Genomic DNA, 15861 nt, shown 5'->3' with positions numbered 1-15861 from the left:
GTGAAAAAAACAGTGTACAAATGAGGCCCTTACGTTCACTACATCCAGTCTAAAGGTGTTTAATCTATATACTGTAGTATGTTCTGCACTAGCTTTATGTAGTCACATTTTCTCTTTGCACATCCATTTCTATGTAGTTGGATATCAAGGACACTATGGTTATTGCAGATACAATTTGAAAGGCAAATGCAAACAAAATCCTTTAATGTGTTGTCTTAGCATTGTTTTGGTCTCCTGTGATTTCTATTTCTTTTATATAATAGCTATCATGCTGACAGGCTATTACAAGAAAGAACTCCAATGGGCATGGAGCAAACATACACAGCTCTCTGCCCAGCTTCTGGCATGGGACACAGTACTTTACAGGTCAGCCTTAATGATGAGAACATGGGAGGTGATTGCTGGAAAACCTGTAGCACAGTGGCCACATTATTTTCAAAGATTAAGTAAAACGAAGTAAAAGTGCACCCACTACATATACTGTTTTAAATTAGTTGCCATTTATAAATCACAATAGAATAATATTTGTTCAAAGGGCAATATTTTCCAACCTATTATTATAACACACAGAGGACAAAAATGTATATTCATTTATATTTATTTAATATATAAATCTAAATGCTAAGACACTTGTGCCGTTCCTTTTGCTTAGATTTTACATTACAGACACACATATATGAACACACACACATATATACATGTATGTATATATATGTATATATCAGCAGCTGTTATGTAAATCAGGCAATAATCTGAAACATAGTGACAACACAAACCACTAGATTAATTTATTAAGCCCTATTGCAGAGAGGTGTTTGTACACTCTGTCAATGCACAAATGCCTACCTTTCTATCAGATAGATGTACTACACAAAAGACGCAAGTTTTCTTTCATGCCACCAGGGGGAAATAATTCCTTGTTACAGAGGAGTGCTGCCTCCTACGTGCATGCTGCATTCCCCTTGGCATTTCGTTACCGATTACCTTGTATTGAAAGTTAAACCACATTATTAGCATGCAGGGGATTTACCTAAGAAAAATAACTGATCTGTGTTTGGTGCCTGCAGAATGTCTTAGAATATACAGATGCCACATTTAAGATTTGGTTTCTGCTGAAGAACAAGGAGCACAAGATAGTCAGCGATAAAGCATTCAAAATCTGCTCACACAGAAGCAAGACTGTCAGCGGTCCTTGTATGCTATCCGGCATTTTACAAATCCTTTCTTCATTCTGTAGTACAGGCTCAGTGAACCTCGAGGCTACAGTAAGGGCAGTAATTATTGTGACAAATAATTTATTTTTTTAATTAAATTATATATTATTCATGAATACATCCACTAATCAAAGCAATACTTCACAGTCATTTTCTGATGCTCTGATGCATTTTGGAAATGAAAGAGTTAACAGTGGACCCCATACTGCATACAGCATCAATTGTTTAGTGAAGCCCTGCAGAGTGCATTTTTCATAAATAATAAAAATAGCCTATTCAATGCCCACTGTAAATCGCAATCTGCATTGTAATTTGCATTAAAGAGTTTCATTGCTGCTTTTGTGTATTTGGAAAGGTAAATTCAGTTGTAAATTAATCACAAAGATAATGAGTTCTCCATGATGCTTCTGCATTTTTTTTCCTGTCATCTTTACGTTTATGAATGGTAAAGACATTTAATGGCAAGTTTCTTCTCACAGACTAGAAACATAGGTTTATTGGCTCCTGAGGACATTAACACTAATGTGTGTGTGTGTGTGTGTGTGTGTGTGTGTGTGTGTGTGTGTGTGTGTGTGTGTGTGTGTGTGTGCAGTAGAGATTTTAGACTGTAAGCTCCAATGGGGCAGGGATTGATTAAACATTTTCTTTAAGTTCTATGTAATAGTTTCATACTGTGTAAGTAAAGTTTATAATAAATTGGGGTTATCAAAGATTTTGATATGAAGAACATAATGTTGCTCATGCTGAGTTGGCCTTACATTGCTTTTATGTAAAATATGCAAATTTGTACTGCACATATCCCCAAAAAATGACACACAGCTATGTCCATATGCAGATTTGAGACTTGCGCCTTCTTATGCTCAGAGAAGTGTAATGAAGGAGGGAAGAGGTGTGCTAACTCAGACCGAGTACAGAAAGGGTGTGAATGCGTAATTGCAAACAGAGGCAGACCTGTACAGGGCAACATGTACACCTGACAGTAGTGCAGGCCCAGCGCTCCCATTAGGCAAGGTTAGGCAATTGCCTAGGGCGCCGGGCTCTGCAGGGCGCCTCAAAAAAAAATAAATGACTATGGTCATTTAAAACCTGTGCGGAAATCCACGGGGAGGAGAGGGGGGAAGGGGCTATGAATCTTACCTGCATGAAGCTGCTCCTCTCTGCTCTGGCTCCTCCCCTCCGCTCACTAACAGTGACAGGCCGTGATGATGACATCATCATGGCCCGACAGTGTCTGTGAGGGGAGGGGAGAAGACAGAGCAGAGAGGAGCAGCTTCATGCAGGTAAGATAAAGAAAGACATGGGGAGGGGAGCTGAGGGGAGGGAAGCGCAGCGCCAATTTTAACAGGGTACCCGCGGCGGGGGGCGCCGATTTTTAAAGGGGGGGGGGCGCCGATTTTCACACTGTGCCTAGGGCACCAAGGACCCTAGCACCGGCGCTGCAGTAGTGGCATCACTAACAGGCGTTTATGGGCTGATACAAATACATGCTGCCGATGATGGTCGCCGGCACTAGCTAGCATCTACTGATTGGCTGAATGCAGAGTCACCTCTGAAGATAATGGGTACTTTCTGCATTGCTCATGCCTATATTTTATGATAAATTTGAGTGCATATTTTAGAGTGAATTTGTTGCAAACTTCATTTGTACATGAGAAGGCAGCTTTTATCTGCTGTTTTATAGAGGGGACTCAAATTAAAATCAAACCTAACAGCAAATTAATTTTACACTATCAAAACAAATGATTAATACATTTTCTTGTGCAAATGTGACTGATGGATAGCTGCATGTACCTCAGGATGCGATTGGTGTCAACAAGAGAAAATGGCATAAATTATTTTGACTTTTAATTTTAAATGGCGTGAAGGTGAAAGAGATCCATCATTCACAACTTAATTGAGAATAGAGTCATACATTGTGAAAATATTGAGATGGAAATATTCCAGAGACTGGCTTGTGCACAGTCATTTTAATGATGTACCAAACTCACTAACTGGCTTAAGTACAGGTGCTTGTTGGCAAATTTTAGTCTAGGGCGCTAACACACAGCATGGGCCATGAGCAGCTATTTATACTTAAAAAGTTGTTTTCGGTCTAGAGCATGGGCATCAGAATGCAAAGCAGCATGTTCCAATAAATAACTCAATAAAAGTGTCATTGTGATGCAACTTTGTTTGTCTCTAACTCTGGGCTTATATACCTGTAGTGAACTCTTATACTGCCCTCTGGTGGAATGGGATTTAGGGCCTGATTCATTAAGGATCTTAACTTAAGAAACTTTTTATTTCAGTCTCCTGGACAAAAAAACCATGTTACAATGCAAATTAGTATTCTGTTTTGCACATAAGTTAAATACTGACTGTTTTTTCATGTAGCACACAAATATTAACTTTAAATTTCAGTGTACAAATAAGCTATCAAATATTTGTGTGCTACATGAAAAAACAGTCAGTATTTAACTTATGTGCAAAACAGAATACTAATTTGCACCCCTTGCATGGTTTTGTCCAGGAGACTGAAATAAGAAGTTTCTTAAGTTAAGATCCTTAATGAATCAGGCCCTTAGTTATTAAATAATACATTTATTGTTCATGGAGTAAAAAATTACGTTAGTTAGTTTGTTGCAGTTTGTTTGTGTAATTTACTGTTCTCAGAATTTTATTCTGAATGAATAATAAAAGTTATGTTTTAATTCTATTTTTGGTATCCTTTTTATATTTGGTGAGTATCCAGGGGTACTGTGTCTTATTCATGCATGGCCCATATTTTGGAGATTTTCTCCAATGTTTTGTTTATTATTAATTTGATATTACCACTTCCGTATTTTCTGAAGTAACAGTCATAAATTAGCTAGACAATCAAGGGTGATTTTAGGGTTTGTCGTGTGTCTTGTATTAAAAAACAAGTGCAAATAACTCACTTTTTGGGCTGTTTCACATCAGCATTTTTGAACTTTGTCTGTAAAAACACAGCATTCTGAGTCTGAGAAGTAGTCCCAGTGGCACTGACATATAGCACTGAATGGGAAATATTGCTCCCTTCTCACATCTGAACACTTCATCTTTGAAGTACTTATTTATTAGTCTCTTTAAGACACTTGGGCTGTTGCCACACTTGGTCTTCTTAGAAAATGCTCATAAATAAATGTAATAGTGTTTTAATGACTGAAATGCAGCACTAAACAAGTTGGATGTATGAACTGATGTTTATGCAAAGGTGCATTTATCATTGGTCAACATTTTCAGCTGGAAAAGTGCAGCATCCATAAGCCCTGGGAAATGGGAAGCACTTATAAATGCTAAAGGATCACACGGTGAAAAAGATTCAAGTTGACAGGTCTGTAGTTTACAATGCATCTGTTAGTCCTGGCAAATTGAGGAGACTGCCCTGAGTCTCTTGAAACTCTTCAAGGTCTACCCCCTGCAAAAAAAAAAGTAAAATGGAAAGTAAAAAATATACACACACACACGCACACTGTGGACAAAAGTTTTTGGCCACACCTGTTAATTACTGCATTGAGATGTTTCAATCAGACGCGTTGCCAGAGGTCTATAAAATCAAGCACCTAGCCATGCAGTCTCCATTTGTAAATGTTTGTGATAGAAAATGGGTCCTTCTGAAGAGCTCAGTGACTTCAAGCGTGGTACTGTTACAGGATGCCACATTTGCAATAAGACGGTTCGTGAAATTTCATCCCTGCTGGATATTCCACAGTCAACTGTAAGTGATATTATTAGAAAGTGGAAGCATTTAGGAACAACAGCAACTCAGCCACGAAGCAAAAGACCATGTAAAATCACTAAGATTTGGAATCAAAACGCTGGTTATACAAGAAGTGTGTCATTGAACTTCCGGTTAATGCATTCCAAGCTGGAACAATCCATGAGAGGATAAAGATGTTTCATTTCATATGTATGATTCTATAAAACTCCTAAATGCACTGATAGATTATTTCATAATACATTAATATTATTATTATTATTATTATTATCATTTATTTGTTAGGCGCCACAAGGTATTTGCAGCGCCGCACACAGTACTAACAGTAGACTATACAGGGTGAAACCATACAGAACAATGAACAAAAAGTACCAATACTTCAGAAACTCCGGCTAGTCATATGCAGTAAAGACGGAGCGGAAGAACAGGTATGGAGACAGGAGGGGAGGGGGCCCCGCTCATACGAGCTTACATCCTAAGGGAGGGTAAACAGACCAGGCACAAGAGGAGCCAGTTGAGGCAAGAGGAGAGAAGGGAGGATGAGCAAAGGGAGGAAATGGGGGTTAAGTAGATGGTTGGTAGGCTTTGAGGAAGAGGTGAGTTTTGAGTGCACGTTTGAAGGAGCACAGAGTAGGAGAGAGACGGATGGAACGAGGGAGGTCGTTCCAGAGAAGGGGGGCTGCACGGGAAAAGTCTTGGATTCTGGAGTGGGAAGAGGTGATAAGGGTGGACATTGCAGCATGATAAAGCTGTCTGTTAAATATAAAAACATTTCCTGATCTGAATGCTCATATATTGATACAGAAAGTAACAAACTGCCCAAAATATTTTCAGGTTCCAAATCATGGAGGAATTACTACATGCATAATAGCACCAATGCAACAATTATTTTGATACACAGACAAAATACTTTGTCAGTGATAAATAATCCTTGGGTTCTTGGCACAATAAATGAAATGGTTAAGACTAACCTATTCTGTTAGTTAAAGTTAAAAAATGCTTTAAATAAATACATTATAAAAATTACAGAAAATATAAGTTCTAGAAACTAAATATGTTCATAGTGACTGTTGCAAATAATAAATATATATGAAAGAACATCTCAGATTGCAGATGTCTATTGCATTAAGCCACAGATGAATCATTTATAGAAGAAAGCATATATCAGAGAGAGCAAGAAAGCTGTTTTTATAAGCAGTTTTCTTCCCTTTTGCTGTTTTGCATGATTGAAGGTAACTACATCCTTGAAAGGAAGGAAAAATTGCTAATGATCTGCATACTTCAAAAATAAAATAAAAAAGTGCTAAATACACAATTCTAGATGTAATGCATACATATATTTGTGTATATGTGCAATATTCTTAATGGGTAGCTGCTAATAAAAGGTAATTTTTACCTAACATCTTCAACTTGTAGGACCATTTCGAGATGCCCCTCAGTTCAGGATAAACCTCAGCATCATCAGTGCCACAGATTTAAGAAGACATTTCAAACTGTTCCATTGGATATTCACTTTATTACACATTTAAGTGCAAATGTTTAGCAATGGTTTGGCTAGTAGGAGGAAGGGTCTACTACTGGAGTTACCCTCTAACAATATACAGATATTGAAGAAAAACTGGAAACTACACTATAAATACAGGTCACCAATAATATCTGGAGAAATAATACGTGTTTAAATTTTACCCTTTACCTACCTATAAATCACCTTATACCTTAGTGATGCAGCTAGTTCCTATGGGATTGATCGGTTGTATTGGGTAAATATTGGTCCAACACAAACAATATCTTCCTCCACTGTGTGTAGGCATCAGGAATACTTTAAAGAGGATATCTAGTATCCAATATATGTTACTTTATGTTCCACAATTATTTAAAGAGTAATTATACAAATTAGATCCTTATCTTACTCCTTATAACCTCTCTTCTGTAGTTATTCTGTGTCTACTACCTGGTCAGACATACAATTTAGTTTCCATTGGTTGCAAGAGTAAACAGTCCAGTTCTAGCAAGACAGCTGTTGATATCTCTCATTGCTATGGTCCAATACAGCGATGGGCAAGCTAATACACTTCAGGGGGCTGCATGGGACGACCTTCTGACCTTATAAGGGGACGCACATGACCTTTAATTTCAGTAATAAGATAAAACAATGCATTTAATCAGAGTGAAAAAACATATATGTTACAAAATATCAGCAGGGATTTTAAACAAGTATTACAAGCTATCATAAACTAAACTGAGAATAAAGCAGGAAGCAGTGAGGGGCTGCAGGTGTAAGTCAAAGCCATGTGTAGTGGAATGCCATGCTGTCAACATTTATATCCTGACTTATAATGCAGTGGTAGGTAAACATGCACCTCTATAGATGGTTTGTTATCTGATGTCACAAACTGAAAGCACCTAGAGTGGATGTTAGCCCCTATGGCCTACCATGGCATTTTCAAGCTCTGCTTGTGCTATGTGAAGATTTACTACAGCAGAAGCTGGTATATATTTAGCTGTCTTTGGGAAAACAGTTTTAATCAGATCAGAGTATTGGAAATTTAGTTGATGCCTTTGGACATAACACATCTAAAAAAAACAACTATAGTACAGATAAGGAATCATTGATACTACCTTTGTTTTTACATTTGCATTTATTTTGTCTACCTTGTATGTCCCTGTTTTATGCATACTCTGTTTTCACCAATCGCTAGCACTGTGGAGCATTATGGTGCCTTACAGGTCAACAACAATAATGACAAAAGTAAAAATAATAATAATAATAATAATAATAATAATAATACCAATACAGAGCATGACTTGTGCAACTGCTTCATTTCCACCTGTTTATAAAAGCAAGTTATCAGTCAGTCCTGGTTTTAACCTTGAAAAAAATAATTTCATCTCCCACCAAGAAAATAAAAATATACATGTTGTAACAGTCTGGAAAAATAAATAGTATATAAATATTTCTAATGTGAGTGCAAGCATGACTTTTTCTTTAGCTGCCAAATATCCCTACAACATGCTGGGGTCAATTTAATGCAACGCCCCAGTTGCAAAATAATGTCAAAGAAAGAACAAAACCAGTGTCAACTGCATCACAGCAATTGATGTCATTTGAAAACAAAATAAGATTTTAACTATGGTAAAAAAAAAAAGTTTGCTATACGTTATTTTTTTATAATTTTGTTAGGGCTTGGATTGTAAACGCATTTTTAACTTAATTATAAGCACCCCCATGAGTAACAGAGTGCTAAGTGACTTAGCGAAGGAATCATTAAAAAAAATGTAGGGCTGATAGCGAACTGTGGAAAGTTTTGCATGCTGTGGTTATGTCACTTTAAGAAACAAAAACCATTATCACTGAAAAGCCTTATAGCAAAATGATCAATCATAGAATGTCAACATAGGACACATGTCCCATCATATTGTGCAAATGGCATGATTTACATTGGTGCTGGCTACAGCTCTGTATAGCTTCCATAAACTTGAGGTGTAAACTTTATGCCCCTCCCCCTATGCCTGCAATTACACCACATTGCACAATCATGTAGCTAATATGCATCTCTCTGTCTATAGTATAAACAGTATGACTGCTTTAGGGCATGAAATACCAGGAATTATGTTCTCCCGTGATTCAATCAAATTTTGATTATGAATCAGTGAATTTATGGCAAATTTCACAAAATCTGAATATGAAATGAATCACCTCATTTTTACCAGAAAGCTGGGCTTCACAAAAATGCAAACTAGCTCATACATGCATCAGATTGGGCCCTTATTCCTCAGTTGCCTCTGAAATGTTTTTTAAATTGTGGCGATACAGAGATAAAAAATTTCCAAGTAGAGTAATAAAATACGAGCACCGTTAAACATTAAAAAAAAAATAAAAAAAATTTAAATTTTAAAAATGGATTGTATACCTACCTTGCCACATAAATGCTAAACATCGACCTTCACTATGATTGGCCACAAGAAATTTATTTTTTTATATTACATTGTGGCACTAAACATTATGTTTTATTACAATGGAAATCAATGATAAAAATTACTGTCACATTGGGGACAGCTATACATATAATTATTGGTAGTTGTTTTGTTTTCATTGTTACACATACCTTGACTAGAAGTCTAGCAAATTAGTAATCAATGTGATATTTTGGTAGAAAAATAATAGTTGGTTAATTTTAATGTAGCAACATTTAAGTTGTATCTTTCTTTAAACATAGAATCTTTACAATGGTCACAACATGGCTCTATATGCATTCAAAATAGGGTGTAAATAATTAATGAATAAAAAACATGAATCAATTCAGTTGGATGTATCATACACTGTTTGGCAAATCAATTTGGTAATTTGCAATGATAACAGAAAGAAGCTGTTTGAAGTACTGGGGGGGATGGGAAGATTGATTACTATACGTATGTAGGATAAGTTAATTTGCTAGCATACACTCACATCAATGCAATTTACATGTAACATTACAGTTTGATTAATGTGATCTTTATAATTATATTTTACAATAACATGTACTACATCTGAATAATAACGTGCTAATTTTGTATGTCAGTTATATTAATGTGATGTGTGAATTTCCCATGAGTCTTTTGGATTTACAGCAACTGTGTTTTATAAATATAATTGTAAAAAAGCAAAAGGAGCAAGCCAGGCACTAAGATGAGCAGCGGTATCTGGAGAGGATATCAGAACTTCATTATACAGAAAGAGGAATGAGAATAACATTGCTTGCTGTAAGATTTTCTCCAGCTTGCTGCATGTGAATATGATACAATAATGTTCAAGAGATACTAAACTTTACAGTGTTGTTTTTTTTTGGCTGTACTCCAGCTCTTCTCAGGTGAATCATATAGAATACACTTCACTGTAAAGCTGTGTTCAACTGATGCCACCCAGGACTAGCTCCTGTCATTTTTAGCTGGAGTGTGGAATCACAGACCTAGAAGATATGGCAGGTGGTGCTCAAAATCCCAACTCCAGTCTACAGAACAAACTATGCTGTTCTTAAATCTTGAGTATTGGCTGGTAGCACAAAGCATGTTCCTGTCTGTTAATAAAATGATCAGTAGACACGCAGAATCACAATGGGCAAATACATCTTATCCAGACAAGCCTGTAACAGGTAAAAACAACTTGCCCCCAGCTATTATTATGCAGCGATAACACAAATGTCCTATCATTGCTCATCGCAGTACTGCACTGTATTCACTTTAGCACTACAACAGTTTGGCACTGGGCTGCATTCATTCTGGCACTGCAGCACTGGACAACTTCAATCTAGCACTGCTGCAGTGGTCAGCCAACTTCTGAGGGGATTATATTACTTTTCTTGATGCTGAAAGATTATATTTATTAATTTATATATTTATAAAGAGACTGCATAGTCTGCAGCAATGTACAATCAGAGAACTTTAATTCAGACTCATCAATTAAATTGTGCATTAGGGGTTTCATATTTACATATTAGAATTCTTCCTATATTCTTTTGTGCTAGTTTGAGGAACTACTGCCACAGCAGCTAATGTGGCTGCCTTTACCGCCCAGCCCTTACTGGGCGGTAAAGGGAACTTTTGCAATGCTGGTCCACCTAATCTGAAGGCTCACACTTTTATCTCCTAAGCATGCTCTGGTTCTGTAAGCCAAATAACTTAATGGGAATTCACTGCTCATTTACCAGACCCCAATCAGAAAAGCAGAGCTGGAGGTAACAGAATGGATTCACAAGGCCCCTCCTAGGTTTCAGATACATTTTTATCAAATATTGCAACCCCTGGTACCTGCAAGTACCAGGGTTATGCTAGAATGAGTATGAGTAGATCTCACCTCTTCTGTGATGCATTGCCTCTTCCTGAACCTAACTCTTGCTCAAAAAGAAAATAACTGGTGATTAATTATTGACATACACACCAGAATAAAGGGACAACCCACTTGGCAAATGTATTAATGGGTGTAGGGCCAGCAAATCAATGGATATCTTTTTGAAGAATAAGGACTGGCCACTGAATTTTTGAAGTTGAAAAGGATTCAAATTGGCAAATGACTATTGGCTTAAACACCAGCAGGGACTGATGTGAGTGCCAAATATTCTCTATACAGCACAGCAGAATTGGTGGTGCTCTATAAATAAATGGTGATGATGATGATGATGATGATGACGACTACAATAAGACTTGACATATATTATGAAAAATTACACTGAATACATTTACATTTCAATCAGCCATGTCATGGTAAACATAAACCTCAAAGATAAACAATTTGCAGTATATAATAACAATAGTAAACTGCTGTTCACTGATACAACTGATAACATTTCTTACAGTAATTAAGACCCCTCTCTTAAGCTACACACTACAGGGTTTTTGTCCAATAATCGGCTCAACCAGCCGACATACGACCGCTCGTTCGACAGTCAGGTCAGTGTGTGTAGTGTCACGATGGTCAAAAGTCTGCCCAAATAGATGATTATCGCCTCATTTGGTTGGTCGTACCGTTCAATTATTTCGATCAATCACCTGACGATCATGTAGTGTGTATGCACTCATGCTGATGATCTCCATAGAGTTTACAGAGTCGGGCTCTTTTTCAGCCGATGTTAGCACTGAATGTCAGAGTGAATAAATGTAGAGAGTGCTGTAGAAGGAATAGTCATTTGTTCGTTCTGAGACAGAATATTTTGTTTCAGAGTCACAGAAGCTAACGAAATTCTGTAGGACATGTGGATAGCTATAACAAGGCAGTTTTAATCACTGTGACAATGTGACAGTAGTGAATGAATGAATATTGTGCTGTCATTCTCCAGACTAGAGAACCAGACAAAGGACCAGATGAAGAGCACAGATCTGAAGGTAAATCGTGTCAGTGTGTATGCATGAATCGTCAGACTGATCGGACCTTCAGTCGTAGGTATAATCGTTTGAGATAGCACGTTGGTCTGAACAATTCTTCAGTGTGTACCCAGCTTTAGCCAGCAATCACATGAATCTAGGGGGTATTCCTAACACTGGCAATATACACATTTAGACCTACAGACACACCATACACTGACTATAAACAATGTATATAAGCACATATGCACAAGAGTAAATACAAGGAGCCGTAATAAGCCCAGGGGGTTACAGTATGATAAGGAGTCCATAACCAGAGTAATAAGGATGAGGTAGTAGCAATTCTTGTTAGATTCTAACCCTTTATATATAGAGAGAGAAATAGAGAGAGAGAGAGAGAAGTAGAGAGAGAGAGTATTTATTTTTAAATACACGTGGAAGGATGTTTTTCTGTAAACTTATAATATTTTCTTACTAATCTATTCATGACGGTCATAAGTATTATTTTTTATGTTTAAAATATTCCACAGTTTCTGGTTAAAATCACAAAGAAAACCCTTCATACACTGTTAACATGAGTATTATAGTATAATGAACAGTGGGATAAATTCTGAATAATGAGCATACTTCACTGTACATTTCAGGGAAAAAAATACATTATTCCTTTAATGTTGTATTATCCCTCACTCACCTTTACAGACAAAGACAAATACAAAGCACTTGCATGTGTTCCTAAACAAGATGACTAATGTCACTTTTGAGATTTCTGAATTCCCAACATTCTTTACTCTCTAAAAGTTACCCTGTGTGTTACAAGAACATTTTGTCGCACTCCCACGTGTGTTGTTGTAATAAAAAACCAATACATTAGAAGGCACTTTCCTTGTTTCCTAGTGATTTCCACTAATAAGTCCTTTCTTGCGACGCTCAGTCCAGCAGAATCAGGAAGCTACAATTATTGATATTGTGCAGGGATGAGGAAAAAGATAGCGAGTTACTTACAGCTTAATGACTGCACAGGTCGCCAGGGCTGGGATTACTTTCTGTGTTGTGCCTGTTAATTTCTTAATAGTGTTGCTTTTTGACAGCAAGTGGATCCTGTTTATAATGAAGGCATCCGATGGACTGGCTGCCGGAAAAAATGGAAATAAGGATTAGGTCAAGATGCTTTTTGATAATTATATTTTCACTTTCAGTACTTGCTCCCACTCTTAGGCCTGATATATTCAGACAAGGAAATATACAATAGGCACGGGGCTGTATATGGTGAAATCAGTCTATTATGCTGAGCCTAGAACTTTATGTGATAGACATTGGGAGGTAGATTCATCAAACTTTCTAGAAAGGAAAAGGGGGGTAGTTACCTATAACAACCAATCAGATTCTACCTATCATTATTTTTGAGAAAGTATTAAATAAATGATAACTAGAATCTGATAGGTTGCTATAGGCAATTCCTCCACTTTATCTTTTTAGAAGGTTTAACACATCTGCCCCTGGGACTGTACGTGATATATTTTTCTGTTTATTATTAACAGTTCCTGCCCCACTGGAGCTTACAATCTATGTTCCCTAATATCATCATCATCATCATCATCATTTATTTATATAGCGCCACTAATTCCACAGTGCTGTACAGCGAACAGGGCCGGATTAAGGGAATGGAGGCCCCTTGGCTAAGGGGGCCTCCTTTCCACCGTGAGGGCTCCCCCCCGTGATCCGAGCTACCCGCACCCCTCCCCACCTGGTGATCCGAGCTGCCAGTGCCTCCCCCCCGGCACTTACCTCCTTCTCAGGCGCACTGTACGCTCTTTACTGAGGAGATCTCGTGAGAGTGAGACTCACGATATCTCCTCAGTAAGGAGACTACAGCGCGCCAGAGAAGGATCGCAGTGAAAGTGCTCAGCAGCACTGATCGTGCCGAGGGCGCCCCCGCCCCCGACCGATCAATACTGCTGCTGAGCACTTTCAAGGGCCCCCTGGATGCCATAGGCCCCTGGTCTGTAGCCCAGTTAGCCCTATGGTTAATCTGGCCCTGACAGCGAACACACTCACATCAGTCACTGCCCCTTTGGGGCTTACAGTCTTAATTCCTTAACACACATACAGGATGGACGAACCGGACAGACAGACGGACAGGACAGTTTAGGGCCAATTTACCTACCAGTATGTTTTTGGAGTGTGGGAGGAAACCGGAGCATCCAGAGGAAACCCACGCAAACACGAGGAGAACATACAAACTCCTCACAGATAAGGCCATGGTCGGGAATTGAACTCATGACCCCAGTGCTGTAAGACAGAAGTGCTAACCACTTAGCCACCGTGCTATGCAGTGTCTTGATAATTTATTCAATTTGGTTTTACCAAGTACTTGTCTGCAGGGGTTGAATGCGTTATCAATTTTTATTTAAAAAAATCTGCAGATTTGAATATGAATTATGAGTTTGGAGATTTACCTTAAAGCCTACTGTTTCGCAATAAAAATATTGTCTGACACAATCTATGTGTCATTTGTAATACATACGGATCTGTTGACTTTTTAGGGGTTGAATTCTTTTGCAAACCACTGTATATGAGTTTCTATGTGTTAGGCATGACATTCGGCTGTATATTATGGACATGGGCCTTTAGGCCAATTCAATTCAATTATCACAAAAACAAAACACTAGTGAGAAAGGGAATATAAACAAAAAAATACAAACATTTTATAAATGCTGATGATGCCCTTCTTACTAGTTCAGGAGCTGAATTAGGTTTTGTGCTGTGCCCCGTGGCTCTAGTGAGGGTTAGGGTGACACATGACTTCACAGGTGGAAACATTATGAAGACAGACATTGTAATATGTTTAATGTGCTGTACTTGAAATGTGGGAGGGATTGTTTCAGATTTCCACCATTTGTGGTATATTTTGTGAAACATGGCTCTATGGGCAGACTTGACAAAATTTTAAATGAGTGCACATTGGAGATGCAAAACAGGTGACTGGTTAGAGGCCACAATCCAACCCTCCTCCTTACATTAATGACTTCTTTAAATGGACAGATTCTTAGATATGATTTGCCTGCTACATGTCTTCCACTGTCAAAACAGATGTTAAAATATTTTCTTATGACCTTGTTGGGTGTAAGTTTTTCCTAGTGTAAGAACGCCACATATGCTACTGGTGCAGAGCTGTTTGCATGTTGAGATGCTTCCAGCTCAGCATATACATGTAAATAAGCTGTTTTTGTTTTTTAAAACTTTTTATTTTTGAGTATAAAAATAGAAACATAATCAATGAACAATACAGTATGTGACACAATGGAAAACGAAGCACAGTAAGAATACATTACAAGAAACAGCCGAGCAAACACAGATTAAGAATAAGACAAATTTGCCGACTTTTGAAACCTCCGGCAGGGGAGGTCATGTGACAAGTGTATTAGGTGTATTAGGGGTGTGATGATGCCATTGTGTCACCATGTGACCCGTTTCCCTGTGTTAGGAAATGGCCAAATTAACGGCACATATGCAGTTGTAAATTTGCGCAATTAAGCTCCACCTCCAAAATGTTCCTGAAATTCGGGAGCCTCCCAGACATTCCGGGAGAGAAGACGAGTATGAAATAAGAACATCTCAAACTTTGTTCATGTATCGAGACAGTAGTTTTAGGATTTAAATGGGGTGCAGCTTTTTAGTGCTTGTTTTTTTACCTATTTGTGTCCACCTCAACATAAGCTCCTCAGTGTTTACATTGTCATTGTTTACAAGTTTTTCCCTTTTTATAATGATTCAAGTACATCATTTCAGTTTTTGTAAACAAACTGTTTACAGACAACATGTTTGTGTTTTATGACTAAATGTATGTCCAGTGTTATACTAAACATTTGTCTGTTTGTTTTTCAGAATGGGTAAAAGAGAGATACAAAGCTTCATCAGATGGGTGCTGCTTCTCACGCTCTGCCTTTTAACCCTATGGGGACGTATAGCTGTAGCATCAACACATCACAGAATCCATTCAGGTAGGCAAGAGGTTTTACTGACAGTATAGTGCTAAGTCACATACATTGATCACTGATGTCCTGCTGCCCGCCATCACTTCTTATTAAGGGCAAA

The 15861-nt window shown here is 37.8% G+C and overlaps 1 protein-coding gene across 2 annotated transcripts in view; it reads left to right on the top strand.

Moving 5' to 3' along the window:
* TAFA3 (TAFA chemokine like family member 3) overlaps nt 1–15861 on the top strand; it is a 321120-nt gene that overhangs the window by 139491 nt on the left and 165768 nt on the right. For both annotated transcript variants that reach the window (XR_012688152.1, XM_075196265.1), the window contains exon 2: nt 15652–15767. Coding sequence is in view for 1 of the 2 variants with exons in the window: in XM_075196265.1 (XP_075052366.1) it covers nt 15653–15767 (115 nt within the window). In the remaining variant the exon portion in view is untranslated. The remainder of the gene's footprint in view (nt 1–15651; nt 15768–15861) is intronic.

This window comes from Mixophyes fleayi, chromosome 2 (genome assembly GCF_038048845.1).
Source record: "Mixophyes fleayi isolate aMixFle1 chromosome 2, aMixFle1.hap1, whole genome shotgun sequence".
NCBI classification, from domain to species: domain Eukaryota; kingdom Metazoa; phylum Chordata; class Amphibia; order Anura; family Limnodynastidae; genus Mixophyes; species Mixophyes fleayi.
Note: the sequence above shows the minus strand (reverse complement) of the source record. Positions and strands in the feature narration are given on the sequence as shown.